At 49.8% G+C, this 27,244-nt stretch overlaps 14 protein-coding genes across 14 annotated transcripts; 8 read left to right on the forward strand and 6 right to left on the reverse strand.

The window, feature by feature from the left end:
• Positions 1–862: 862 nt before the first annotated feature.
• Positions 863–4,432, forward strand: EJ05DRAFT_186970 (uncharacterized protein). The gene is made up of 9 exons (XM_033739650.1): positions 863–1,230; positions 1,361–1,712; positions 1,764–2,007; positions 2,056–2,534; positions 2,581–2,800; positions 2,854–2,973; positions 3,034–3,447; positions 3,495–3,626; positions 3,695–4,432. The coding sequence occupies exons 1-9, from the start codon at positions 1,091–1,093 to the stop codon at positions 4,384–4,386; spliced, it is 2,793 nt and encodes a 930-aa protein (XP_033604303.1). The 5' UTR covers positions 863–1,090; the 3' UTR covers positions 4,387–4,432.
• Positions 4,433–5,799, reverse strand: EJ05DRAFT_186981 (uncharacterized protein). The gene is made up of 2 exons (XM_033739651.1): positions 5,594–5,799; positions 4,433–5,467 (listed from the first exon to the last, which is right to left on the reverse strand). Exons 1-2 carry the CDS (start codon positions 5,739–5,741, stop codon positions 4,479–4,481), a joined length of 1,137 nt encoding a protein of 378 aa, XP_033604304.1. The 5' UTR covers positions 5,742–5,799; the 3' UTR covers positions 4,433–4,478.
• A 322-nt stretch (positions 5,800–6,121) lies between these two features.
• EJ05DRAFT_482678 (uncharacterized protein) lies at positions 6,122–7,542 on the forward strand (the record flags this gene model as incomplete). Its single annotated transcript, XM_033745190.1, has 2 exons — positions 6,122–6,244; positions 6,322–7,542. 2 exons carry the CDS (start codon positions 6,122–6,124, stop codon positions 7,540–7,542), a joined length of 1,344 nt encoding a protein of 447 aa, XP_033604305.1.
• A 128-nt stretch (positions 7,543–7,670) lies between these two features.
• On the reverse strand, positions 7,671–8,309 carry EJ05DRAFT_187012 (uncharacterized protein). The gene has a single exon (XM_033739653.1). It carries the CDS (start codon positions 8,165–8,167, stop codon positions 7,799–7,801), a length of 369 nt encoding a protein of 122 aa, XP_033604306.1. The 5' UTR covers positions 8,168–8,309; the 3' UTR covers positions 7,671–7,798.
• On the forward strand, positions 8,289–10,480 carry EJ05DRAFT_187004 (uncharacterized protein). Its single transcript, XM_033739652.1, has 4 exons — positions 8,289–9,382; positions 9,436–9,527; positions 9,578–9,908; positions 9,963–10,480. The coding sequence occupies exons 1-4, from the start codon at positions 8,452–8,454 to the stop codon at positions 10,403–10,405; spliced, it is 1,797 nt and encodes a 598-aa protein (XP_033604307.1). The 5' UTR covers positions 8,289–8,451; the 3' UTR covers positions 10,406–10,480.
• Positions 10,481–10,586: 106 nt separating this feature from the next.
• On the reverse strand, positions 10,587–11,301 carry EJ05DRAFT_482680 (Thioesterase/thiol ester dehydrase-isomerase; the record flags this gene model as incomplete). Its single annotated transcript, XM_033745191.1, has 2 exons — positions 10,587–10,619; positions 10,669–11,301. 2 exons carry the CDS (start codon positions 11,299–11,301, stop codon positions 10,587–10,589), a joined length of 666 nt encoding a protein of 221 aa, XP_033604308.1.
• Positions 11,302–12,001: 700 nt separating this feature from the next.
• Positions 12,002–14,912, forward strand: EJ05DRAFT_482681 (uncharacterized protein; the record flags this gene model as incomplete). The annotated part of the gene is made up of 3 exons (XM_033745192.1): positions 12,002–12,163; positions 12,225–13,624; positions 13,676–14,912. 3 exons carry the CDS (start codon positions 12,002–12,004, stop codon positions 14,910–14,912), a joined length of 2,799 nt encoding a protein of 932 aa, XP_033604309.1.
• Positions 14,784–15,934, reverse strand: EJ05DRAFT_187037 (uncharacterized protein). The gene has a single exon (XM_033739654.1). It carries the CDS (start codon positions 15,676–15,678, stop codon positions 14,965–14,967), a length of 714 nt encoding a protein of 237 aa, XP_033604310.1. The 5' UTR covers positions 15,679–15,934; the 3' UTR covers positions 14,784–14,964.
• Positions 15,935–16,588: 654 nt separating this feature from the next.
• Positions 16,589–18,107, forward strand: EJ05DRAFT_535187 (uncharacterized protein). Its single transcript, XM_033749232.1, has 3 exons — positions 16,589–16,960; positions 17,030–17,209; positions 17,286–18,107. The coding sequence occupies exons 1-3, from the start codon at positions 16,876–16,878 to the stop codon at positions 17,891–17,893; spliced, it is 873 nt and encodes a 290-aa protein (XP_033604311.1). The 5' UTR covers positions 16,589–16,875; the 3' UTR covers positions 17,894–18,107.
• Positions 18,108–18,118: 11 nt separating this feature from the next.
• On the reverse strand, positions 18,119–18,760 carry EJ05DRAFT_496750 (uncharacterized protein; the record flags this gene model as incomplete). The annotated part of the gene is made up of 2 exons (XM_033746440.1): positions 18,119–18,627; positions 18,694–18,760. 2 exons carry the CDS (start codon positions 18,758–18,760, stop codon positions 18,119–18,121), a joined length of 576 nt encoding a protein of 191 aa, XP_033604312.1.
• Positions 18,761–19,036: 276 nt separating this feature from the next.
• On the forward strand, positions 19,037–19,575 carry EJ05DRAFT_187135 (uncharacterized protein). The gene is made up of 2 exons (XM_033739655.1): positions 19,037–19,417; positions 19,472–19,575. Coding segments are annotated over exons 1-2 (246 nt in total). The 5' UTR covers positions 19,037–19,173; the 3' UTR covers positions 19,474–19,575.
• A 229-nt stretch (positions 19,576–19,804) lies between these two features.
• Positions 19,805–22,413, forward strand: EJ05DRAFT_434265 (ATP-dependent DNA ligase; the record flags this gene model as incomplete). Its single annotated transcript, XM_033741644.1, has 3 exons — positions 19,805–19,938; positions 20,212–21,075; positions 21,126–22,413. The coding sequence occupies 3 exons, from the start codon at positions 19,805–19,807 to the stop codon at positions 22,411–22,413; spliced, it is 2,286 nt and encodes a 761-aa protein (XP_033604314.1).
• A 781-nt stretch (positions 22,414–23,194) lies between these two features.
• On the reverse strand, positions 23,195–24,222 carry EJ05DRAFT_434160 (cell differentiation protein rcd1; the record flags this gene model as incomplete). Its single annotated transcript, XM_033741637.1, has 4 exons — positions 23,195–23,378; positions 23,426–23,801; positions 23,866–24,021; positions 24,069–24,222. The coding sequence occupies 4 exons, from the start codon at positions 24,220–24,222 to the stop codon at positions 23,195–23,197; spliced, it is 870 nt and encodes a 289-aa protein (XP_033604315.1).
• A 574-nt stretch (positions 24,223–24,796) lies between these two features.
• Positions 24,797–26,748, forward strand: EJ05DRAFT_496753 (uncharacterized protein; the record flags this gene model as incomplete). The annotated part of the gene is made up of 4 exons (XM_033746441.1): positions 24,797–24,986; positions 25,046–25,333; positions 25,381–26,530; positions 26,577–26,748. The coding sequence occupies 4 exons, from the start codon at positions 24,797–24,799 to the stop codon at positions 26,746–26,748; spliced, it is 1,800 nt and encodes a 599-aa protein (XP_033604316.1).
• Positions 26,749–27,244: the final 496 nt, after the last annotated feature.

Raw genomic sequence — 27,244 nt, forward strand, 5'->3', positions numbered from 1 at the left:
TCACACAGCGACAGGGTTTGTTTCGAACGAGATTGATTGCACAAGCGGGAACTTGCAATCAGGACTTCGTCGTACTCTGGACGTTGCGCGCGGCGAAATTGGCGGTGGTTGGGAGGAGAAGGGTGAGTGAAGAGAGTGAGAGAGAGACGTTGAAGCAGTGCGAAGTGAGGTATTAGAGAGGATGGGGGCATTGGGCATCTCACGGCAAGAGACACCACAGGTCAAGCGGCCCGCACCCAAGCCAAATTCGGCTAGAAGGACTCCCCATAATCAAAACAACCCGCGGCAAATAAACAAAACATTCGAGATGTCGCTTTTAGCAGTGTTGCATTAATACAGCCCAGCCCCTATCCTTTCTCATCTGTTCCACTATGCTTGATGATGCATTGATGCCACAGGTGCATTATGTTTCGACTCGTCTGACGCATGCTGCTCACATCACATCACAGTGCATCATGACAATGGCTTGTGTGTGTTTTGTCCGTGTGAATGGAACTACGCGCAAGTGAATGAAACGCTTACTCTACACGTTTGAATGACAAGATGTCTCGCGTCGCATGGGAAACTTGCTCAATAGCGATCTCATCATTCAACAATTTCTTTGTGCGCATCTCACCATGCTTTGTTACAAGAGTTCGAGGATCGTACCCCTGTAAAGAGGCTAAATTTATATGTGACTACGTATGCGCAGCTGGTACTGAATAGTACAGTACATCCCCGGCGTATTTCCCAGCCACATCGTGTCGGTTTCGCGCGGCTGGTCAGTGCGATGGGTCATCTGGCGCGTGTTACCTGCTTGGGCTTAGCTCTGTTCCGCTTATGCCTGAGGCCACAGATTCAATGTGCCTATTCCCTTGTCGGCGGTCCTTTTCATCGTCGCGGACCGTGGAACCATGAACCATCATCCAGAACTTTTTTCGAGCTACCAGGGCATTTTATTACACGCCAGCAGAGAAACTTAATACCCGCGCCCGATCAACTATCTATGCATTCACCCATTCAAACCTCTTCACGAGATGACACTTCAACTATATATACTGCCATTTAAGGACCATCTAGCATAAGAGCTTCGAGCAATACTACTCACAAGATGCCACTGATCATGGAAGACGACCAATACATGGAGGATCTGTTCAATGAGACCGAATCAATTCAGCCTGCGCCCCCCCATCCCCCACTTAAAGGCCTCGTAAGAAGACTCGATGAACTTCACACCCGTGGCTGCTGCAGGTGTGTTTTAATCTCCTTTTGCCCATGCTGCAAAGTCTGCTACGTATGGTTTAGTAGAGCTAGAGAAGTGCTCAGATATACAATGCTCTCTGAACATACTCACTTGATTTTACAGCTGATGTTTGGACAGGAAGATAGAATGGGCAGCAAATGGCTGTGTTGCATCAATCTCCAAAGATGGTCGGACATTTCGCACACAAGCATTTGCACGCAGTCCAACGGATGGAAAATGGAGTCTTCAGGATGAGAACCAACCACCATTTCCACCTCTGAATGAAGACGTCCAGCTAGTTCATGTGTCATGGGGCCCGATTGGTCAGGATCTGGCCATCCTTGACTCCTCTGGCCGCATCATGATATTCAACACGCGGGCTGCTCTTGGGAGAATGCAGCTGAGTCGAACACCTAATGGTGAAGTTGAAGACGAACTTGGTTCTATCGTTGGCATGTCATGGTTGCCTATATTTCCACATCAACAGAAGGTACTAATCCAATCACACCATGCATCGTCACGTTAGCCTGACACTGAGTAGGTGCGCTTTATTTCTTCGGCAGCTCGTTCTGGAAACAGCTGGCAATTGCATTCAAAAGATCATCACTGGAACGCACCTCATAATTGCGTCGAAAATAAGGCTGCTTTAGTATGCTTAACCAAGCTCGGCAACCTACGTTTGTTGTTTCAGCATCCTGATGGCAGCTGGGACGAAGTCACCACCGAGCTCGGAACAGAGCAGACCGCGAAAGATATCTTTTCCCATGCGGCATTTGCCCTTCACGGTAAGCCATACACGGACCTGGAGATAGTGAGGATGCTGACACCCACAGATGGGATTCTGCTACTGGCCGCGTATAATATCGCTGGGCGATTGAATCTGTATCGTATACAGATCAGATGGGGATCAGTTCCCCCGCGGCCACAAAGCTCACACGAACCACTCAGGAACATGCAACCCCCTATTCTAGATGTAACTCCAGTCTTGGCTGAAGATGACTTTGTGCCATACGGTCCAGGAAACGAAGATGAACTGCTACAGACAAGCCACAGGATGGCTATACCTGGCCAGCTGACTCATTTGGAATTCCTCAAACCTGCACCTGAAACAGATAATCAGGATGTAGATCCAACAATATTCGCCATCTTTTCGAACAACCCAACGTTCATGTCACCAATGGACCAGGGACAGAGCCACCAAAATCCGACAAGTATCGTTTGCCGTTGGGCACTTGAAGAAAACTACAAGAACGAACTTCATTCAAGCTTCACCCAGCTGCCTGTCGTCAAGAAGAAGTCTGCCGAGCCAGAGGTATGTAGTCCTCATGCTCTGTGGGTCCACGACTTACACATAGCAGAATATTATGCGTCTGAAGCGATTGGCAGATATTCTCACAAGCGCCACTGTCCTGGCTTTTATGCCGCTCTCATACAACACTGTCGTTGCTTTATATCATTCTGATGGGTCCATTGACTTTAGAAACACAACAAGCATGCAGTCTATAACGGCTGAATATAACACAGACCATGTCAGCTCTTTGATGCAGGCAGGATTCGCGTTTCCACTACAAAGCTCAGGTCTGTCAGTAATATGCCACGAAACGTGATCTACACTAACAATTCTACTGTAGCTCTCCATATAGCTTTGTCTGCGAGTGTTTGTGTGGCTGCAACTATGAATTCCGACATGGAAGTCAAGACCAAGACCATGGAATTTCTCCATGGTTCTTTAGATGCTACTGGAGACGACTGTCAGTCTCTCCAATTCTTCCCAGAATTTCCCTCAAACTGAAACTCACATATTTCTTTAGCCAAGATCGAAGCTGCTATGGCGGCACTTGCATTACAACACACATCCTCGTCCAGTCAATACTTCTCTAGCGACGATATATTATCTCTCGTACCGCATGACTTGCCAGCAAGCCGTGTAAACTATCTTCTTCATCTGCTTTACCGCGGCATGCACATGAACACCGACTGCACGAACGTACCGCCCAGCGATAGCATAAGTATGTCAATTGGCCGCGCTCCTGGATTTGTGAAATCTCTGAGTGCGCAAGTCATTCTTGGATGCCATTCAAACAATCATCGTTCGCTCGCAGCGACTCTCGCAAACGCCACACTCAACATTCGACAGTCCTCCATTGTTCTACTCATAGTCATGTCTATGCACCGGCGAAAGCAGCCGGGCTCGCAACAGTCAGGCCAAACTCCTCTGGATCCGCGTAAGTGTATGCCCAGCATCCGTATGACTACCGCTAACATAAATCAGTAATGGCAAATGGATTGGTCGGTATTGCCAAATGGATGGTTGACTACACAATATTCCTCTGGAGCGAGCTCTGGATCACCTCACGCCACTTCCTAGACAATGAACTCACTGTCTCCTCCCTTCAAGCTTACAGTACGTCTCGTCCCCTCCAACCTCCATATCGCAGTTTCACCTCCAACGCAATCTAACCATCCCCCCAGTGACATCCCGCAACTCCCCGGCTCTCCTCACCCTCCTCTGCTCCCTGCCACGCGCCCTCCTCCGCGAATGGCTACGCACGCTCCCCTGGATGCAGCGCTGCGCCCTCTCCTACACACACCCCAAGTACAACGCCCAACCCCAAATCCGCCACGCAATACAAGACCTCGCCGACGCCTTCAGCGACCGCCCGCAAATCCTCCCCGTCATCGACGCGCTCCTGAATGACGTCGAGACCGCAGTCAAGAAGGCGTATGCCGGCGCAAACACCACCGACGCACAGCAGCGCCAGGCCATCGAGCAAAACATGTTTGTCACGGGCGAGGTACCCGAGGTCTTGCTCCCTGCGATCAGGGATGTGTTGATGAATACGTTTGCGGTCGAGGGCGGGCGCGCCGAGAAGGTCGATCTGGCGGATGTGCTGTTTCGCGACTTTGCCTGGCTGGGTCTGGGCAAGTCGGATGCTACGAGGGGGAGGGCCGCTGTGCTGGATGTGTTGCGTAAGGTGCCGATTCCGGCGAAGAAAGGCGTGCAGATGAGGCGGTGCTCGAGGGGTTGCGCGTATGCGGCAGACCTGACGACGCAGGAGTTGCAGCAGATGCATGCGTTGTGGTATTTCCAGGTCAGCAAGACTTGCGTCTGTGGGAGTGCGTGGACGGTGGTCGAGCATCCGGATCTAGAGGGGAAGAAATGATGACTTCTGGTGATCTTGTGTACTTTTTTTGTATTTGAGATTGGGGTATATATTTCAGTTTTATTTATTTGGATCTAAGCTTTGAACAAGGACTATTCCATGCCTTCCATCAAGTCCGTTTTGTCCAGGATCATACCGCGTTTAGATATCCAGTCGCGCAGATAATCCCATTCTGCACCTTCCTCTAACCCACGCTTGCTGTCCTCCTTGAAACCCCATGCCATGGCTACTTTATCGAGAGCTGCGCGCTCGTCTTCGCGGATCCATCGCTCTGTAAGGCCCATCCCTGGTCGCCACACTACCCGCTTCATCTGATCATTAGACGTGGTTATAGATATATATCCTAGCATGGAGACAGCACCTAAATACGTCATGAATCCAGCAAAGGCCGCGCCAGTCGCATACGAGTTATCCACCATATCTTGCAGAGATGCTGCTTGAGTTGCAATAATATACACACCTAAGGGCGCCAGAGATGCAATTGTTACAGGGACGCCTAGTTTCTTGAACAGCTTGTCATTCCTGTATGCCTTGGTGCGATACGCTGAGTTTATAATTGCGAGCGCGAGATCGAGGTCTTTCGCTATGATGGCCGCATCGAGCGCGTCGGCGGCAGTATCCTCGGGCACGGCTTGTGATATTTTATCTGGATTGGGCTCCTTATATACAGGTGGATTCGAGCCAGGGGTTGGGACAGGCTTGTGTGCGTAGAGGGTGAAGGCTTCAGGGAGTGTTTGCGGTCGTTCGAGCATGCATTGTGTGTTGACGTAGGAGGCAAGGACTGCGGCGTTTATGAAGACGGGCGGATGGGAGATGATCCTGAAGCTCAGCTCCGAGAGTATGTCTGGGATGGCCTTTGTGGAGGCGGTGTCGGCTCGGTTGTCGAGAGAGAGGAGAGTAGTGGTTGCTGAGGGATCCGTGGATTGTGTGGGCGACTCGGAAGCCCCTGATGCGATAGCAGCAGCTAACTCACATGAACGAAGCGCTTCAATTACTTCTTCTTCTGGAGGAATAGAATCGGAACTCAGGATAGCTTGGCCTAGCTCTGCAGCTCTGCGTGCGGCCGTCGGGGCATCGAGATCTGTGATATACTTAGATTCCTTCTCAGCCTTTCCTTCCGTGTTTGACTCTGCAAGTAGAGTAGTAGCTGATCGACGAGTTGTCTTCGGAGTCGGGTTCAAGAATCTCATCGGTGAATATGGCTCACGTGGATGAAAGAGACGAAGTGTAGGAGACTGGTAACGAGCAGGAAGCCTGAAATGTCGTCGTTGTCGCGCAGGTTTGCTCAGTAGAGCTTCACAAAGCTTGCAAGCTGCTCGGGGTCCTCTCATTGGTTCCAAGGCCTTGGTATTCATGACTTATTCGTGTTCTATTTGGATGCTCAGATAAGTAGGGAGTGAAAGTGAATAGGCTTATGTTTGGAAAGACGCAGTCAAAGCGCACGGGCCAGGCCGCAAACGACAGGCTACGACAACTGCGTATGCGGCGCCCTTTGACCAGAACTCCACACAGCTTTAGCCTCACCACCTTCGCCAGGTACATAACATTTGATGCTGCCGCCTAATGCAACGCTATCGGCCATTGCTCGCTCAAGGCTGATCTTTACACTATTGGGCTCACATAATCTGCATACACTGAGGACCTGAATCAACGGCCAGCGTCACCAACCCCAGCCCTGACGGTACCCATAGTCTTCCGCCGATAGACCTTTATTGAGCCCTTCGCCTCTTTCACGATGCCCGGTCCTCCTCCTCCGCCTCCTCCTCCGCCGCCTGGGCTTGGAGGTCCTCCTCCACCCCCTCCGCCACCTCCAGGTGCTGGTCCGAAAGCAGTCAAACCACCGTCTGGCAAAGGCAGGGTATGTCCAAGCCCCAAGGTCGAATTACTACAGAGCTCGGTTGCTCTGGTATAGTATTGGACTGATAGTATTAATAGGGAGCGCTACTAGGGGACATTCAGTCTGGGGCGAGATTAAAGAAGGTCCAAACAAATGATCGATCTGCTCCGATCGTTGGCAAGGTATCCGAGGGACCAAGCGGGCCACCTATGGGAGCTGCACCTCCGGTTCCTGGCATGAATAAAGCGCCATCCGGACTTGCACCTCCAGTCCCAGGAAACAGAGCTCGAAGTAATAGCGACTCACGCGATACTGGAGGCTCGTCAATGGGAGGGGGCCCACAGCTCGGAGGGCTATTAGCTGGGGGTATACCTAAATTACGCAAGACAGGAGGCATAGACACAGGTGCGGACAGCAGTTCTCCATATCTCTCGGACCCTGAGAGCTCGAGGAGATCAGTACCTCGACCCCCTATGGGCACACCTCCACGGCCTCCTGGTGCACCTCAGGGGGCACCACCAGCTCCACCAGGTATAGCTGCACTGAGAAACAATCTTCGACCTAGTCCTTCGGCATTTACTCATTCGGCGCCCGAGATACCATCCTCAAAACCAAAACCACCCCCAATCGGCAAGAAACCACCTGTTCCACCACCATCTAGTCGAAAGCCTTCCGGACTATCTGCAGCTCCGCGGACTCAAACACCGACTCCTCCAGCGCCGCCTCCAATACCGTCCTCTTCTGCCCCTAGACCACCTCCCGCTCGATCAACCCCTCCACCGCCCCCCTCTGTTCCCCCATCGGCTCCCTCTGGGCCATCAATTGCAGCACAGGCAGCTCGCAACGCTTTCGGTCGATCGACACCTTCAGCACCTCCGCCACGACCTCCTACATCTCCACCGGCGTCGCCATCTGCAAGGCCTCCGCCAGCTCCTCCTGCGCCTCCACCACCACCATCCGGAGGGCCGAGACTTCCTTCCGCACCAGCGCCGCCCCCACCGCCGTCTGCAGCTCCTTCAGCCCCCCTAGCACCTCCGCCGCCTCCTTCTGCCTCCCCCAGTCGACACCTCACACAAGTATCAGGCCGACCAATGTTAGATGCGAGCTCATACACATTATCGAATGGTGGAGGATCAGGACAGGGCTCGACCTCTGTGAGCCCGGGAAGACAAGGGACCGTGATATATGTTCAGGATACGAGATGGAAGTTTCAAGATGATGACCAACTGCCAAAACCACGAGCATTTAGTGGAGGTCCGAAGAGATATCGTGCTGGCAGAGGAAGCAGTGTCCCATTGGATCTCAGTGCCTTCGAGTAGCACCGTTAGCACCATCGTAAAGGTAGCCTTTTCTCTCGTAAGATAACATAGTCGCCGATTAATGAGATTGTATGTCATCGTATCGGCGCATAGCTCTCTTTTCTACGTTCCGTGCCTTATGCCGTACGTACATTAGGATGAGTCTACTTGTGTACAAACAAGTGAGTGTTAGGGGGAAATTTTGCTTCTGTGATGTCTTTCCCACGATATCACCGGGCCGGGATTTCAACGTTTGACGTCTTCGTGCACTCGGGTTTCAGAGGTAAACACCTTGCCCAGAATGATCGTTGTCAATCGATCTATTCTGATTCCCGTTCTTACTATCTTTCTTTTCCATCTTTTGTTCGTCCTCAACCCAAGGCATCCCGCGCCGCTCTACTTCGATCTTCAGCATAGCTATCTGCTCCCTCTTTCGCCGAATGGTCTGCTCATTGTCCGCGATCGCTTCAGAGAAGTCCGGATCGCTGGTCTCTGCATAGAACAGGGATAGTTCTGAGTTTGAGATTTCGAGATGCTCAATGTTGTTACGAAGCTCCGCAGCTTTCGCGTGTAGAGAGCCGAGCGATAGAGATTCTAGAGCGGCAGCGAAGCGGGCGTGAGTGATTGGCTGGGATTCTGCGGACATTGTAGAAGATAGGTTTCGGTTTGAGTTTATGTCTGCTGTGGTCAGATGCGAGTTACTTGGAGCTCGTAGCTGTTCTCTCGCTAGGATATAGCTTGCATACGAGCAAACAAGCCATCAAAGTCGATCCCGATCCCTAGTGCGGAGAGCTCGGAGGTGGGGGTCAAGCCAAGCTAAGCCTGCAGGTTCAAACACGGCTAAGACTCAAGACTCAAGGTTGAACTCTCTCTGCGGCACAGGTCCTTGGACGGACACACTTTCCGTATCAGCTCGGATACCTGTCCGCAATGAGCAATGCTTCTAAAAGAGCATTGTTGTCCCTAACAAGAACGCTCGAATGCTCCCACCGAGTGAGCAGCTTCCGCCAAACGCGAAGCTTTCTACATGTCGTCGCGAAGAATGCTTGGACATCTCAGCATATGCGCCCGGCAGAGATCGCAATCACGCCACAACTCTCATCACTTGTTACTACACGTGGTATTCGTCAGAGAGCAAGGCATTTTCAAAACTCAGTGAAACCTCGAGTAGGAAAATCCGAGGTACCTGCACCAAATTCGGCTCAAGAGCAGGAGGTTCTTCGAGAACCTAAAGATGAAGCAGCAGCAGCACAGGACGATGCGCCGGTCTATACATGGAGGGACTATAATGATGAAACCGGCATGCCGCTCCCAGAAGGACCTCTAGGAAGACCAGATATCATCCGCTTATTTGGCAACGACGTCTCGTACGAGGAAGGCAACCACGCGCTTCAAATTTTACAATGGCGAAGAGAGAGTGGTGTACTATCCGATAAGGGCATTTCGTTTCCAGATGGCCCAAATATACCTCGGAACCTTGCATTGATTGCGCTGGAGCACTTGCGTGAGAGATACCCAATGGATGAAGAAGGAGCCGCAGAAGAATGGGTTAGACTTGAAGCTGAACGGCTAGAACATGAAATGTACGAAAAGGGTGCTCGTTGGGGGCTTTTCAAAAAAGACGAGACTGCAGTCCTGGATGTGTCTAAGGAAGAGCACGCTACACAGCAAGGCACCGAATATGGAGAGAAAAGGCACGGCTTCAGCGTACTAGAGCAAATCCAGAGAGAAGCACGAGCAAAAGAGGAAGAAGAGAGGGAAGCTGAGAGGGCGAAGGGGAATCGGCCACTCACCAAGGCGGAAAGAGACGAGGAGGCGAAACAGATGCAGCTCGTGGAAGCAAAGGAGCAAATTGATATTAGTACCTAGCCCCTTGTGTTCTTTCATAAATCTGCTCAACTGACAACCACCTAGTATACGCGGAAATGGCAGAACGGAAACGGAAAAGAGAAGAAAAAGCTGCCGCTTTTAAAGAGCCACCTGAAGTACTGTTGAAGATGTCTTTCGTACACAACCACCACCCTCAATTATGAAATTTCAGCTAACACACATACAGTTCAAACGCATCTGGCCTGCAGCTACGATGACCTCCCTCATAATAATAGCATGTCTGCTATATGGAGCAACTTATACTCCTCCAAGTGCATCAGAAAGACTTTTCCCAGATTATCCTCCGGCTCTGGCAACAGTCGCCGCTCTGTTAACCATAAACTTCGCTGTCTTTTTACTATGGCATACACCATTGGTTTGGAAATTATTTAACAGGATTATGGTAATACAACCTATATTTCCAAGACCACTTGCTATGATAGGCAATGTCTTCAGTCACCAAGAGTTTAAGCACTTGGCTAGTAACTTTATTGGTATACTACTCATTGCACCTTCTCGTAGGTCCTTCTTTCAGCATAGTGCTGGACACTGATCGCTGACTATTCCCCTAGTCCACGAACAGATTGGTCGAGGCGACTTCCTCTCAATTTATATTGCCAGCGGGGTTTTCAGTAGTTTCGTGATGACAGTCTGGCTGATCAGGAGGCGTCTGTTCCTGTCTTACCTCATGGGAGCAAGTGGGGCTCTTTACGGAGTCATAGGAGCGCTTTGTGTGGTAATGGAGAGTGTGCGCATTCCCTTCACCCACTACGAGCTCCCGTATACCCCGAAGCTTTTTCTAGTCGGGATTCTTTCTGTCGAAGCATTCCACATGGCGTTTAAGAAGATAAGAGGGGGGGGGCCTGTGGTAAGCCGCCTGGCCCACATAGTAGGGACACTATGGGGCGCCGGGCATATGTATGCCATTAAAGCTCGTTATAGTCTCGGGCAGTACCCCAATCGCCGATCGAAGGACACTGAACGGAGAGACGTACCAGTAGCGACGAGATCGTAGGTGCATATGGCATCAATGTATTATATCTGAGCACGTATCCAAGACGAATGAATATCGAGCTATCTACTATGCTAAATCTACGACACAATATCGCGAGTTAGCGTTTGAGCTTCTTCCAACTCTACCCATGTTTTACGAAATGTACCGGTCTATAAATGCAGGGGCGAGATCAAAGATGTCTTTACTGAGCAGTCGAATATATCCGCTGCATGGCCTACAGATGGATCAGCACCTGGAACATCACAGATATATAAAGTACTCACCGCTGCTTGTCTTGGTTCCACGAACAATGCTTCCGCCTCCACTAAAACTTCGGGCACCTCCCCCTTCGTCTCATCTACCAGTGTTTCAATTCGCCCCTTGACCCACGCCTTCCTGCCCTCAACCTTCGTCGTCTCTGCCCGCAGAATCACATATTGCTCTGCTTTACACGGCTTCCGATAATCGATCTTCAGACTCGCAGTTACACCAACCTTATTGGGCAGCGCTGGGAAACAGCACCGTGCTAACCCCTCGTCTAGTAATGTCGCCAGCAAGCCTCCATGAATCAGCCCCGGATGTCCACACAGCGCCGGCCCAAGATATTGAACAGAGGCGAAGCGCGAGCCGTCTGAGGTCGTAAACGCAAGTGGGGGTACAGCAATACGGTCTTGGCCCAGAAGCGTACCGCCAGTGAGATTGTGTGGGCGCAGTGAAGGGGGAATTTTGAGGTGTGGGCGAGAGGCGCAATATGCAGAGTCGGCGAGGAGGAGGCCTACGACCGGGTGTGCAAAGATGTAGTTATTTACTTCTTCGGCTTTGGAGGACGGTTCGGGGGCGAAAAGCGTGAGGGTTTCTTCGTCGCTTGGGGGAGAGGCAATCTCGATGGCTGTCTGCAGAGCTGGAGCGGCGGCCATTATGAAGCCAGTTGTGAGGGAAAGAATAGATATGAGGATATATTTTACGAAGGGCCGCGAGGGGCGGGGTTTGGGGAGAGGTTCCGAGAGGGGCTCTGGGTCGGATGAAGAGGCTGATTCGTGGTTAGGGCTACAGCTGGTATACAGGTGTTGGCCAGCAGAGCGACTTACTGGTTGTTGAACTGTACAATCGAAAGTGCGAAGGGTAAGGGAGTAAGGATTGAGCGCCGACGGTAGACCGCGCATTTATGGCTCTCCGCGATAGCGGGTAACGGCAGCAAAGTTGCGCGGCGACGGCGAGGGACGGTCTGGTCAATGGCATAGCGGCGTGTTGGAGACGGAGACGGAGTGGGACATGTACATATTCTCCCAATGAACGGAAGATGCTCTCGGACTTCATACGACTGGTCTAAGCGCGTATAAACGATTCATTTTTTACCCACTGCACCACATTTCGTCTCCCAACTTCCTCCAGTTGTCTTCCGATGCCCGCGCCGAGTCGTCCATAAGAGGCTAGCTCCTCGGGAAGGCCCGAGCAAGTCGCGTAGTTGGGACCGCGCTTCAAAAGGCGCGTCTCTCTAGGATACCTGGCCGTGAATTCATACAAGACTCGCCCTGCCAGCGTCTATATTGTCATTCCACTGCATTTTTACCGAGCCATGCAGGGCTTGTACTCTCACTTTGAGCTTCTATTTATATTATGCAGGAGCCCAGCCATGATGGACACATCGCAAAACTCACCCCGCGACGCGACCAGACTACGGGCCTTCGAGAGCCAGCTTCGTCCAATAAGAGGAAAAGAGAGGATGATGATGACCTGAGAGACGCAATTCCCTTATCCAAAAAGGCATTCATAGTCAAAGTAAGTACTGCCTGACTTTATAGTCGGAATGCCTCAAGACTCGAATCTGATCTGTGATTAGCCGTGTCCAAATTCACAATACGATAAACCTTACACCTTTACACCACTCGCCTTACTCCCTCGTGCCCGTCTACCGCTGTCATGTCTCGATACGGCAGCGAATATTCTACCAGCAAATCGACTGTTCGTCTCACGATCTGGATTAACGCAGTGTGAATCAGACAAGGGGGAAGGCCGGGTATGCAAGCACAGGCTCCTAGTTGCTCGACTCGACTCGGATAAGCGATTATATGCCGTGGAGAATGTACAAGATAATGTTTATGCGTTGTGCAAGCTTGCAGACTGGCTCACTACAGAACGCGTCCTTCAATTTGCCGCCACGGAAGGACGAGAGAAAATTCTACTTCAGCACCCCAGTCTCCGGGCTGTAAGTCAGGATGAGAAATGGTGGAAACCGGCAATCCTGGACGGAGGTCAAAGCGAACAACCACGTAAAGCAGACACCCAAGCGCCTAGATTGTTTATGTGCCACGATATCCTTGGCACGTTACCAGAGACGAAGCCAGCGCAAGTGCCAAATGCGATACAACAAAATACTACGAAAGCGGATAGACCAGACACAACAGAGCACATAGAAGTTGAACAAGAACCAACAGCACCATCTCCAGAGAAGGCCTTCGAAGGCTTCGTGCTCCAGTACCTCGAGGCGCTGTACCTCTCCAGAACTTCACTTGCGTATCTTGCTAAAGGGCCTCTCTCAAAAGCTAGGGCTGCTTTTGCAGGCAAAGATGAATCCATGGAGCCACGTCATCTTGTGTCGTATCTCCGGAGCATGGTATTTAGCTTGCCAATAATGGACAAAAAGTACAAGATGAAGCTTCCCGAGATATTACGCGACGCACATCTCGACGATATAGACGATAACTACAACACGAAGTCTGTGGCAACTCTACTCAGGCGTGACAAGTCTAAAAAACAGCTCAAGCTCAATCGAGATGGCATGTACGCCAAGGAAGATCAGGTGGTTAAGCGGTGGTGGAAGTTTCATGACACAACGACCACGTACTCCACGGAACAAAAGCCAGATGCAATCATAAGTACAAGGCTGGCAGATCTAAAGCAACGGGAGATTTTGGCACAGATAATCCTGATTCTGGAAACCCTTTCACTGGAAACCTCACCTTCCTTTAAGACTGCTGCAAATCCAGATGGAGAGCATTTGCCGGCACTAAAGGGAGCTCTCGAGGATGTAAAAGCTAAGAGATCGAAAGTAAAGAAGCCACATGACCTGAAACTGCTACTAGACCTTCTCCTGGACAGGCTTTGTATCTGGCAATCTGTCGAGAATGACCTGGGCTCCATGGATGCCATCAACAAAATGGATGTCTCGAATGCGAACTCGGCGAAAGTGACCAACAGCGATAGATTAAGAGACTTTTGTGTCGAGGTCATCATTCCATTGTACGTGCAATTGAAGGTATTTTGTGGACTATATGTCTAACCTATCTACAGTTACATGAGCCGAATTCCAGAACAAGCCGCTATGGTCAACCGAAAGCTCGGTGGTCCGAAAGCAATCTCACCGCCGAAGAAGCCGTCATCCAAACACAACGCAATCCAGAAGCGGCCAGGCGCCCCCGAGACACGACCTGATTCGCGGAGAAAACCACGAGAACCATTGGGACGGATTGCGACAGGTCCAACAATATCGAAATCCATGCGACCCCCGTCTCTTGCAAGATCAGCCACAGATTCGGCGATTATCCCTGGTCTCAAATCAGAGAGAAGTGATACACCACTTTCAGCTATTCCGCTCGACAGGGGTTCGTCCGTCTCTAGTCGCGCTCCCATATCTCAATACCATCGATTCGCATCTCGAGAGGTAGACTTGACGGCCATGTCAACTGTCACTGCTGCTAAGAGGAAGAGGAAGGAGGCAATTGAGGAGCAGTTGAAACAGGCAATTAGCACCCTTAAAAAGCCGAACCGAGGGCTAGCTGTCAAAGAGTTTGTGGACTCAGCTGACTTAAGGGCCAATAAGTCCAGCACAAAAGTCAAGAGAACCGCTGGAATCAAAAGTGTTCCACCTGTGCAGGTCACGGCAACACCGAAGCGAGCCAGAACCTCAAAATATCACACTCAGTCTCAGTCTCCAGCAGAAGAGCCGAGCCAACCGTCCATGTATGAACAAGAGCAACTACCGTCCAGCGCCTCCTATGTCCCATCGTCTGCTATTCGACCTCCTCATTCGGCATGTGTACCTGGTACTGTGCTCAAAAGTCGACAGTCACACGCCCCGAACGCAACTCGTTCAAATGGTGTAGAAGAAACACCATCTCGCGGTCCGGCAAAGAGGATTTCGGACTATTCAGAACTGGGCAAAGTCAAGCTACCAACGCCAGGACAAGTTCTGCAAACGCCGATCAGACCAATGAATAAAAGCCTCCCAAACGTTACTTGTAATGCCATGGGTTCACCGATTGCTAGACCCCTATTCCAGCGCATGGATAAAAAACCGCCGTCCAAGCCAGCGGCTACACTAGAAGCGTTTGCTCCTACTGAGCAGACCCAGTCACTCAGAAATATGGAGCATATCGAGAAGCGTGATCATAGTATCTTTACTACACCGGTGAAGAAGCCACTTGCCGTCGATACGAAGGCAGGAAGGGACGAGAATACGGCGACGAATATATACGATATGCTGGGTTGGAATGATGATGACGATGATGCTGATGAACTTGCCTTTTAGCGTGCATATAGAAGTAATGACAATACTCGATATTCTGTTTACCGTGGGCCGCTCACTTCATCTTCATCACCTCTAGAAATACCTCCTTTCGCTCCTCCCCTATCTCCCTGACTACGTCCGCCATACTCTCCACCTCCTTAACACCAGTCCCGTGACTAAACACCCACTCCTCGTCCTTTTCAAGCCGTACCTGAAACGCAGCCCAATTAAGTCCCTTCAACCCATTGACATGCTCATCAACATTAGTTGCCGCCCCCGAAAAGATCAGAACGCCTGGGTACCCTGGCTTCGAGACACCAGATATTGCCGCATCCGCCGAGGCCAGTGCCTGTTTCCGCTTCGATGTGTTGAGCAGGTGGTGCAGCCATATCAGCACTGTCTTTTTCCCATGCTCATCTGCACTCTCGTCTCCACTTGCCCGGCTGATCGGATCCAGTCCAGTAGAATCGTGGACGCTCTCCTCGACTAGTCTATCGAATGCAGCAATCACTGAGTCCAGAATTTCCTCACCCACAGGTAAACGTGCTACGGCACCTTTCATCTGGCTGCGCAGGTCGACGTGATGAGTGCCCTTTGTAAACGCACTAATGATATCGGGAGGACTTGATGCTGGATAAGTGGATGGTAAGCGAACGATGAGCTTGGCATGGAGAGTGGTGTATGTTAGGTCCTGGAGGTTTGTGTCGAATTGGATGGAATCTGGGTACATTGATTCGAGGAGGCTGGTCTCGACAGCCACGCGTGTGCTTTGTTCATCCTCACTCATGATTTGATGTAACGGGTTTGTCTGGCATAATTGCCAAATATAGAGGCTTTGTCTTCAACTTTACGTCTCGAGGTTGGATGGCAAACAGGGCTGCCTAGACGGGTAAGTAGTGGCCTTGCGTTCTGGTAAATACGCGTGTTCTAGGAATTTAGACAGGCATGAGATATGACTTCTTTAAAGATAGTGAGAGTGAAGAATGGTTCGGGATATTGGATGCGAAAGTGAATGTATTGATTTCATGGTGTCTTGAGGTTTGATACTGAAGTACTGACGGACACCTTGACGGCTCAACCCCAAGGAACGCGATCGGTCAGACTTATTCGATACGTCATTGGTAAGCCAACACTCATGTTGCAACGATTTCAAGATTATGGCCTCTTCGGTAATCGATATGCAGGACGCGATCCCAAAGAGAACAGATGGAACGTTTTGGGGCCCGCATTAGGGCTCTTCTCATACTTCCAAGGACGTCAGTATCAGATTCAGGGCTACGAACTAGGATTCATCTGGATCTATCCAGCTAGCGTGTAGCACTTGCCGATATCTACGGCAGATGATTCGTGCATGAGCAAACCTTGAGCAATAATTCTTGTGGATCGGTGACCTGAAAATACTCGTCGGTGGACTTGACTTGGACGACATGCAATATATTCATAATGATGTTCTAGTCTCTGCGAGAGAGGCCGACTTCGATAGGAAATCGGATTTGGGCCAGATATCAACTGCCGACCTCCTCGACACGGATGAACGAGCCTTACCAAACGCCAACACCCCCGTAATACGCGGCCCCTTGTTCACAGGTATCAAGTGCTGACAATGTGGAGCGGGAAGCTTACAATTGTGGAGTATAGATAGTTGCTCATGTTTACGTTCATTGTTCGATTTATGATTTAGGACTTTGCTTATATGCAGACGAAGCAGCACATGCGATCATCTCCCACCGATCTGAATCTCAAGCTGTTAAAATATCCGTTCTCCTTCTATTTCCTTCTTGTGGTGAAAGCCTATCCTGCTTACAGAGATCTGACTCTCTGGGATATCTTGAGCTCTTACTAGCCTAGTTACTCTATTTTGCTTTCAAACCACTGCTTTCTCCTTCTGGTGGCCTGCGAAAACTTGTTCTGTGGGACTATCAACGATCCATCACGTTTTATAATCTGTACAATCAAGGAACATATTGACTATCATTTATCATCCATGACTATGGGTGTCCTCTCCTTCGAGCACTTCGCGCTGGTCGCCCTAGTCTCTATTGTCACTGCTCAAACATGCTACTATCCAGGTCAGCCAAAGCCCAGCATCAAGCAAGCAAGCAATCAAGCGAACCAAGTTTAAAATCTGACCTGGACAGACCATAGTACGACATCCGTGGACATACCCTGTAATACCACCGCTGAATTCTCATCTTGCTGCGGCGCCGGCGCCTTGTGCCTTGCCAGCGGTCTCTGCTACATCGACGGCGTGATATCGCGAGGAAGCTGTTCCGACAAATCGTGGGCTGATGCCTCTTGTGCCACTGCATGCCAGGACGGTACGCCTCCCTCCCATCGCACAGTCCCCACGTTCACTCGGTCTCCCCTGAGATCCCTCTCTGACCAGCATCTCAGACAACGCTGACGGCGGCATGGCCCTGACATCCTGCGGAAGTGGCACCGACCACAAGTACGCCTGTGGCTTTAATACCGTCTGCACAGACAGTAATTGGTTCACCCTCGACAACATGACTGACCTCATCTTACGGCCCTCACAAGTATCTGCCGCCGTAGTCGCACTCGGTACCGCATTTCATAACCCAACAACATCTTCAAACTCCTCGATCCCGAGTCCGTCTCCTTCCCCATCTCCCTCCGAATCCCCATCCGCAAAACCAGCAGATTCCACCGGCTATTCCGCCGGCGCCATGGCCGGCGTCGGGGTTGGGGTCGGACTCCCGCTTTTACTTGCGCTGGCCGTGGCGCTTTTCCTACTGCGTAACGAGAAAAAGAAGAATCTACTGTATGCGGCGAATGCCCAGAGGGTAACCGGAACTAGATATAATGGGCAGACTGGCATGCAGGACGCGCAGAGAGGGAGTTCTACGGTGCAGGGGATGTACCCAAAGGTTATGGCTCAAGAGTCCAGGTTTGAGAGGACTCATGGGCCTGTACCGATGGAATTGGAGGCGAATCTGCCGGCGGCGAGTGAGGTTGAGGCGAAGCAAACTCATGAGAAGTAGGGGAAAAGGCTGCTGGTGCTAGGGAGGACCTGGGATATCTGCTATCCCGTTAATGGAAAGAGTTGGATGTTACCCGCCATCCATGTTTTGATGGGATGAGTTTGCAGCACTCAGGAGTGGGACGTCTATCAGATCATAGATAGCGCGAACATGTCAGCGTGTGATTTATTCCGAGGGGAGTACTTATTTTACATATATACAACTCATGTGTAACCTTGCACCCTGTCATCCAGATCGACCTTGTTGGCTTCTCCACTCGTCAAATGCTTCTCCTGGTCCCTGACTGGCCAAGCCACATCGTTCTTCTATCATGCCCCATGTTCGCGATCGTATTATACGCTCTACGCCAATTTCGTTCCGTATCAGCGCTGCTAGAGACTCTGTCCTGCTTTCTTTTGGAAGATATCGATTGTTATAGGGGTCTAATCGGTCTACGAGGTGCTCTCCAGCCTCAGCACTCTGAAGTGCTTGTAGTATTGAGTCTGGGTCATCTTTATCAGGGGATGTGGCAACGCTGGTACAGTAGTTGAGTACGTCTGAGCGTACCTGCCACGATGGGAACAGCACGCGCTCTTTGAAGGTGTTACATGACGACGTGTCGAGTTTCTGGTGTGCTAATGGTTTAACGGAGCGGGAAGAGGTCGATGAAGGATCGAAGCTAGCAGGATTGCGGAGTGCGTTCAGGTTTTGTGCTATTGAGTCATCTATAGTTGATCGTGAAATTCGTAGGAAGTCTACACTTGCGGAGTTGTGTTAGTGTTGTCTGGCATGAGGAAGGTTTGTATTTAAAAAATATGTACCTCGCAGAGCTGTTTGGTTGAAGCAGAACTGAGGACTAAGAGCGAGCTGGTCAATGGGCTTTGCCATGACGAGTTGTGAATTCTGCCCTCGTTTGTTATCTTCGTTGCTGTTATTAGTGCCTGCAGGTGCAGGTTGTCGCCAGAAAAAGCCCGCCGTTGTTGCGAACGATTTGATCCGCTCGAGGGGTAGATGATTATGGTACTGAGACGCTATACGCGGCTTTGGATATTTTAAACAGTATTGATCATGAATTAATATTACTGTAGCTCTGCTTCGACGTGGTGCATTAACATTTCAATAGTTCGATGGTAGACATTAGGTCATCGCTTCCAACATTTAGATCTATGAGCTCTCTGATTGGTTCGAATCTAATCTATCTACGTAGTCGCGTCAATGCGCGTCTTCCTATATTCACGACGCGTGCTTGCTCAACTCTAAACTTCCCCTCCACACCTTATAGAAGCCTGTACTAAGGTAGTATGCGACTGTACTCAATTAATAACCAGTCATTTTCTCCTCGAGATTCCCACCCTAAAGTTCTGCTTCTTCGATACCTCACGACGTTCTGTACAACGACTACGAGCTTTCGAGTCCTCCACCGCAGCAAGCGATCGTATAGTGTCCTTGTAGCATATCGTTGTCATACTGCGACTGTAAGAATTGCTATGCCACCGAAACAGGCGACTCTTGGGTACGTTAGATCTGGACAGCAGACCCTAGGGTGCGAGAACGGGCTGTAAAAGTACGATGGTTTTGAAAGAGCTGATTTTTATGCAGGAAATTCTTTGGACATCCAGATGGAGCGAAGCCAGCTGCCCAACAAACGAAACTGGCTTTCTCGAAGAAAGCAGTGGAGAGTCCTAGCGTTAGCAAGGTAACCGCAGATCACAGCGCAATTATCCCGGAGAGCAACGACCGTGTGAAGAATGAAGTGAAGGAGGAGCAAGAGGATGGCGAGGAGGATGAGAACGGGGATGCCGTAATGGGCGAAATAGAAGTCAAAAGTGAATCAGACTCAGACGTCCCAAGTAAACGAACCCGTATGTGAATCGCACCCTGGCTACTGCATCCACTTGAATGTCTAAAATTCAGGGACATAGCTAACTCGACATGCAATTTCGATCAGGTACATTGAAGGGCGATGAGAAAGTCGCCTTGAAACGAAAAGGCACTACGGCTGATGACAACGAAGGCAGCCCACCAGCCAAGAAGGCTCGTTCGTCGAAGAAATCAGCTCCTCAGAAGTCTTCGAAGATAACGCCTGATGGGACATCATCCAATACCATGAAGACCGAGACAGAGCAGAATACAACTCCCAAGAAAGTGGTTGCGAAGAAAAAGGCGCCTAGCCTTCCTGTCGACGATGCAGATGATGAGGATATTGTGAGGCCGAAGAGGGGGAAGGGTAGCAAACGCAAGGTAGATGAAACCACGCAAGCCAAAGTGAAGACGAACTCGGACTCCAAAGCCTCCTCGCGTAATTCAAAGTCGGCTGATGAGGACGATGCGGCTGCTAGCACTCCTACTGTGGTCACCGAGAAAGAACTCGTATCTGAACCTGAAGAGGATGCCGAAGTACTGTCATCCGAAGATGAAGACCCGGAAGCTGCTGCTGAATCGCAAGAAAAGCTTCAAAGTGTCTTAAAGGGGTCTGGGAAGGATCCCTATCCAGACTGGAAAGCTGGAGATCCGGTACCTTTTGCCGCCCTTTGCACTACATATTCAAAGATTGAAATGACAACCAAACGACTAGAGATTTCGGCCCACTGTTCAAAGTTCCTACAGCAGGTCCTGCGTTTAACGCCAGATGATCTCCAAGTTGTAGTATTACTTATGATCAACAAGCTTGCAGCTGACTACGTCGGAATCGAGCTCGGCATTGGAGAGTCACTGATAATGAAAGCTATTGGTGAAAGTACTGGTAGAAGCTTGGCCATCATCAAGGCCGACCAGAAAGACATAGGAGATTTGGGCCTCGTAGCGGCGAAGAGTCGATCAAATCAGCCGACTATGTTCAAGCCAAAACCTTTGACTGTTCGTGGCGTTCAAGAATCTCTGATGACCATTGCGCAGACAGAGGGTAAAGGTGCCCAAGAGCGGAAGGTTGGTGGCATCAAGAAGTTACTTTCTGCTGCAGATACCCAATTTGCAGGCAAAGGTTCGAAAGGCATCGATATTACGAAAGACAAAGGAGGCCCAAGTGAGTCCAAGTTCATCGTAAGGATGCTGGAAGGAAAGCTTCGACTTGGACTGGCTGAAAAGAGTGTCTTGGTAGCGTTGTCGAATGCTGTGGTCATGCACGAGAGCAAGGTCAAAACTGGCAAAGATGCTAGCGGACAAAAGATTGCCGAGGGCGAGCGAATGCTGAAGTCAATCTACAGGTAAAAAAAATCGGACGTACTTAGATGAACACAGCTAATCATTTCCGCAGCGAGCTACCCAGCTACGAAGTCATCATTCCCGAGATGCTCAAGCATGGAATTATGAAGCTAAGGGATCACTGCAACCTCCGACCCGGGGTTCCCTTGAAGCCCATGCTTGCTAAACCTACTAAGTCGATTACTGAAGTCCTCGATAGATTCGAGGGAAAGGACTTCACTTGCGAATACAAGTACGATGGCGAGCGAGCTCAAATTCATTACGTGTCCAAGGATGCAGACGAAGTATTTGCAACTGCTGCACCGTCTGCGGGAAAGTCTGAAGGTGGCGTCTCTAACATTTTCTCAAGGAACTCGGAGGATCTATCAAAGAAGTATCCAGACATCCTTCAAAGACTCCCGGCATGGGTCAAACCGGGTACAAAAAGTTTCGTGCTGGATTGTGAGACTGTTGCGTGGGACGTCAAAGAGAAGAAGGTACTTCCATTCCAGCAGCTTATGACAAGGAAGCGCAAAGATGTCAAGGCAGAAGAGGTGACCGTTCAAGTGTGCGTATTTGCATTCGATCTGCTATACCTGAATGGCGAAGCTCTCGTGAACAAATCTTTCCGTGAGCGACGCGAGGCGCTTCGTGGAGCTTTCAATGAGACTGAAGGAGAGTTCAAGCTTGCACAATACGGCAATACCAACGAGCTAGAAGAGATACAGATCCTTCTGGAGGACTCTGTGAAGGCGTCCTGTGAAGGCTTGATGGTGAAAATGCTTGACGGGCCCGAGAGTAGCTATGAACCTAGCAAACGCTCACAGAACTGGCTCAAAGTCAAGAAAGATTATCTTTCAGGCGTTGGCGACTCTCTTGATCTCGTAGTCCTTGGAGCCTACTTCGGCAAAGGCAAGCGCACCTCTTGGTATGGTGCATTCCTCCTTGCATGCTACAACACAAACAAGCAAACATACGAGACTGTCTGTAATATTGGTACAGGCTTCTCCGAAGCGATTCTTGAGGAATTCCACACAAAGCTATCTGAGAACACCATTGATCACCCAAAGCCATTCTACTCGCATTCTGCAGGTAACAAGGACCAACCAGATGTTTGGTTCGAGCCGAAATTTGTCTGGGAGGTCAAGACGGCAGACCTGACCCTCAGTCCGAGATACAAGGCTGCTGCCGACCAGCTCGGCAAAGGCGTGAGTCTAAGATTCCCGAGGTTCATAAAGGTACGAGAAGACAAGAAGCCGGATCAGGCGACAAGCAGTCGCCAGATAGCCGAGATGTACCAAAGACAGGAAAGCGTGGCGAAAAATAAGGGGCCAGCTGCAGATGACGATTTCGAATACTAAGACGAGTCTGAACCATTTCAATACTTTCGAGGAATGGTCCACAGCTGAAGGACGTTCGTGTGTATTAGACGGTTATGAACAACTGCACATGCATGATTTTGCCGGGGACTCCGTCTGACGTTCAGGAGCCATTTGTGCTAGTACGGCAAGTACATTCACGACTGGCGTTGCAACATGAGTATCATCATAAAAACCGAGATATTTGAGCAGGGTAATTACACTATGCCCATGAACTGATAAATTTTGTACATCAATGTGAAATGATAGCTCAAGAAAGGTGTAACAGAAAGACCTCATCTGCGCCATCCAAGCGCTGCTCTTGCGGAGACAACCGCTGCGGCAGCTCGCGCTCGCCCTGTCCACAAGAGAAATGCGCTCTAACAATGTTTGTAGGGTTACATGTGATCGCCAAAGCCCCCGCCATGGCCTGATGTAGGATATGGGTATTCCGAGTAATAGAAGATAAAGATATGAGCGACATAAGTATAAACTAGGGGCGAAAACAGTCAACGCCAATGTCGTGCAAGGACTTTAGGAATAATATGCGCCTCATGATAGTAGATCAAATCAAGCAAGATCCACGTGAACCGCACCAGAGTTCCCTCACAACCACGTTATGTCCGCGCCGTTATAATGCATCCAGCTTTTTCATCATTCCGGCAAAAGTATGCAGTAACCCAAAAAGGAAGAACTGAAGAAAGTAAGAAGACGCATGAGAGAAGGATGTACGTATATGTCGTAGATGGTGAGGCGTGAGTGCTGTACGATGCGCTGGAATAAATCAATGCATCAGACCTTGGGTGTTGGACTGATCAACGACATTGTCTGAAAGATTGATGAGAAGTTGAGCCAGGCATCGCTTGGTCGCAGCGTCATCGCGGAGGACGGAGGAGAATGTTGCATCACGGAGAGGTTCCGGAAGGCATTGGCGTAAAGCTTCACGTGCCCGAGCGTTGTCACTAAGTCTTGGTTGTGTTAGGCTGGATCATGTTGGCGCGAGTTCTAAACATACCTGAGGAAGCACCGCACAACATGCTTAAGCAAGCGAACAGTTTGTTGTTCGACTAGCTGGTTCACCATGTTGCTAAGCACTGTGCCAACCGCGTAAAATCTCTCATATGTCTGACAGATGTACGCAAGCCCGATATCATCGAGCAGGATCTTCTGAACGATGAAGATTGCAACAGTTTTGCTCAGCTCGGAGCCTGTCTCCATTATCCGTAGGCATAAGGGGATGATTTCAGTGGTAAGGAGAAAGTTGATTACATCGGAGGAGTCGTTCTTCACAAGGGCACCAATGACCCCGAGTGAAGTGAGTCTGAGATATTCGAAAGGCCGGGATTTAGATGTTGTATTCAGAAACGGGTACAGGAACAAGGGAATGTGAGCTAGAGTGCATTGTATCAGTAGTTGTCCGCGATATCGTTTGAGTGAGTGGCTCGCAGCACGTACCGCTAAGGAAGAGACCTCGAGTGTCTGGGTGCGACGCGACACATTGAAGCAAAGCAAGAGCATTACAGACTCGGTTAGAAGCCGCTGCGGTGAGCTGCGACGGATTCAGTAGCGGATATACTGAGATGATCTCCTGAAGTAACGAGGCCATGACGCCTGCCATCATATATTAGCGATGCTAAGCTATAGATTTGTCAACGTACCAAACGAATGCCACAGTATCAGAGCGAGCTCATGAACCTGTTCTCTCTTCTTGCTCAGCTCTAGTAAGGCTGACTCTCGCGTGTTCGTTTTCATCAATTGCGCGATCCATTCGAGCACCCGTCTGTTCTCATCGCTAATCGAATCATGCGCCATAAGACTCTGGCTATGATCTCCAGGCCCATTTCCACTGATCCCAGGTATGTTCGAGTTGCTATTGGCTGCTATGCGATTATAGTGTTGTTGCTGGGCTGCTGCTGCCGCTGCCGCTGCTGCCTGGGTAGCATGTTGCTGTGATACATGATGTGGGTGCTGCTGCTGGTGATGGTTCTGCGGCCAGTCGGAGGGGTTGTAGAGCTGGTGCTGATGCGAGAAGACGTGTTGCTGCGCTCCTTGCAGCATCATAGATGTGTATAGGCTCTCAGAGGCTAGATAAATATGAGGTTCTTTGAGGTGTTTGGCGACAAAGGTGTTCAGGAAAGTAAAAGGTAATGTAGTCGAGTGGATGGAGGTGAGGTTAGATGAGCACTCGCTTCGGAGCTGTACCGGGCACGTGGTCCGTGGGTGCGCTGACTTGGGCTTTACTACGATGGATCGGCCCAAACCCGGTATTAATCTCCTCGCGGTAATGTCTGCGGTGAACCTTCCGGTGAGAGATCGATCTTGAAAGTAAATACGGCCTCGTCATCATAACGACTAGCTGAACGTCAATTGATGGAATCTGAACGCCATGGACGCGCAGCAACAGGACCATCGGATCAGCATTGGAGAATTTATTGAGAGCTCCATACTAGATACTTGCGTGCCCGCAGCATCATCCACGGACATACAAGAGCTACTACAGGGTTGGGATGGCCATGAGAGCGACACGTCTTCTGCATTACTACCATACATTGCCGAACGAGAGACACTGTTCTTCGGTGCGTTTGCACTCGTCTCAGGTTACGTGACATTCGTCTTACTTATTCTAGGGTTACAGATGAACAAGTTACCGTGTATGTTGTGCTAAGAACACCGTACATCGAAGAGAGCCTTCTCAAATCATACCTTTCGCGGCTGATTCTGACTCTCGAGTGCCGTGTCACAAGTACAGCACCGCCGCCCAAGGTACAAGGCGAGCAAGTTCCGCCTACGAAGGAGCTGTTGATTTCAGAAACCATCAAAGACTCCTGGGAGCCATTGGTCATTATATCTAAGGAGCATGACCTTCAAAAAAAAGGTGCTTCGGCACATATGCATCTTATATGGAAAGCCGATATCTGTTTAGGTTTGTAAGGGACCCATTGAGGACAGATGCAAAGCTAATCTTTCCAGGACATCCACGAATTAGACTGAGTCGACCAGCCATTTACTTCGTTGTCAGTGCATCGTCCCGTGCAGTAGAACCTACCGAGAGCACTGATGCAGAAGATGAATATATGGCCAGTCTCGAACCTTCACCTCTCAATCTACTTCAGGCCTTCTCCGATAATCCAAGCTTCGGGAATACGAGGCCGAAGTTATCAGCGATACGAGCTACGAAACTGTCTTTGACAAATCCACTTTCGAGGGAATTATTGCGGCCAATCCGAAACGCTACTCGACGACTGTTCAAAGCTGCGCCGGCGTTCATTTGGAGAATCAGATATACTCGCTGGCATTCGTCCACTAGCGTCAACGCAGTTGTCGCTTCACTGGATATTGAAGCTACTTCTTTCGCTGGTGGCCACGTTACTATCAAGGACGTGAAAATCATCTTGACAGAAGGACACGTGTTGCCCTACCCAGTTATCGGGTTTGACAAAGACACGACTCAGTGCAAGCCCGGTGACCAAATCACTATGCTTTTCAAACTAACTTCAGATGCTTCCAGTCGGTTCACGAGGTCCCAAGAGAAGATCGTGTGTCCGCTGCACTTGACGATCAACGCGGAAGTCCTAATCTCAAATGTATGCAAACCCTCCGTCACAGTGTCTTGGCGAACAGCAGTCGAGTTTTCAGCAGATTTAATACCAGACCCTGGCAAATCATACACGCTCGAACGACCTGTTTCACAAGCCAGCGTTCCACGGGTCGAGAGCTCTGGTAACACCCAACTGTCTTCCAGTAATCCGGGGCCAGATTCCCTACCAAATGTTGAGGATAACGAAACGTTTTCAGGCCTGCATACTTTGTCAGATATCAGCATGGCTGTTACAGTAACAGGGCCACAAAAGATACGCATGGGAGAATCATTCAAATGGGATATCTTCATTGTCAACAAGTCGGAGACCCCTCGAAGGTTAGCCGTGGCAGCCATACCACGACGCAGGAAAGGGGATCACAAGGGACATGCTACCAATGCGTCCTCGAGCTCACATAAACTTGACTTGAATGACGCTATCGCTGATGCCATTGTCGATGAGAATGTAGTCTATGCGAGGCAGCGCAATGCCAAAGCGGAACCAGTGGAATTGATCTGCCTGAGTACGGATGTTCGGATAGGGTATGTCTCTCTTTCTCACGAGCCAGAACATACTAATCTTTGACAGACCACTGGCGCCAGCTGCATGTTATAACGCAGAAATGAGTTTTCTGCCATTAGCGACGGGTTCCTTAGGCGTCGATGCCCTGCGATTCATAGACATCGCAAGCCAGGAGTGGGCGGATGTACGCGATCTGCCAAGCATAATGTGTTACGAGCAACTTGCCACCAATGTTTAAGGGAGGTAAGAGCTAGTAGATGTATGTATATATGACGGATCGCGCCACAATCTTGTTGACGACTCATGGGTAGAGCCATAGTGTCGTCGACGCAGAGATATCTGCAACGGCGATAACCGCAGGCGTATATATACGTACTGCTCGCAAATCGGCTGTCACGCTTGGCTTGTCGTTCACCCTCTATTCCCTTGTGTGTGGTCGTTTCACGTGAGATCCGTCACTTTTGTAGAGCCTGATAACCTTGGCACTCGTATTATCGGGTCGTAATATATCAACTTATAATATATTAAAGTAGATATAGTAAGTAGTTAACTATCTAAGAGTATCTCTATAAGTTTAGATTAATCTTATAAGAACTTCTTATAAATATCCTTATAAAGAGAATATTAGATATAGAGATAATATATTATAATTTTCTTTTAAGTCTTCTTTTCTCTCTTTTAATATTTAAGATTCCTTTATTATAAAAAGCTTAAATCTCAAAGGTTATGAACAA

The sequence above is a fragment of the Pseudovirgaria hyperparasitica genome (assembly GCF_010093815.1).
Source record: "Pseudovirgaria hyperparasitica strain CBS 121739 unplaced genomic scaffold EJ05scaffold_2, whole genome shotgun sequence".
NCBI lineage: Eukaryota > Fungi > Ascomycota > Dothideomycetes > Acrospermales > Acrospermaceae > Pseudovirgaria > Pseudovirgaria hyperparasitica.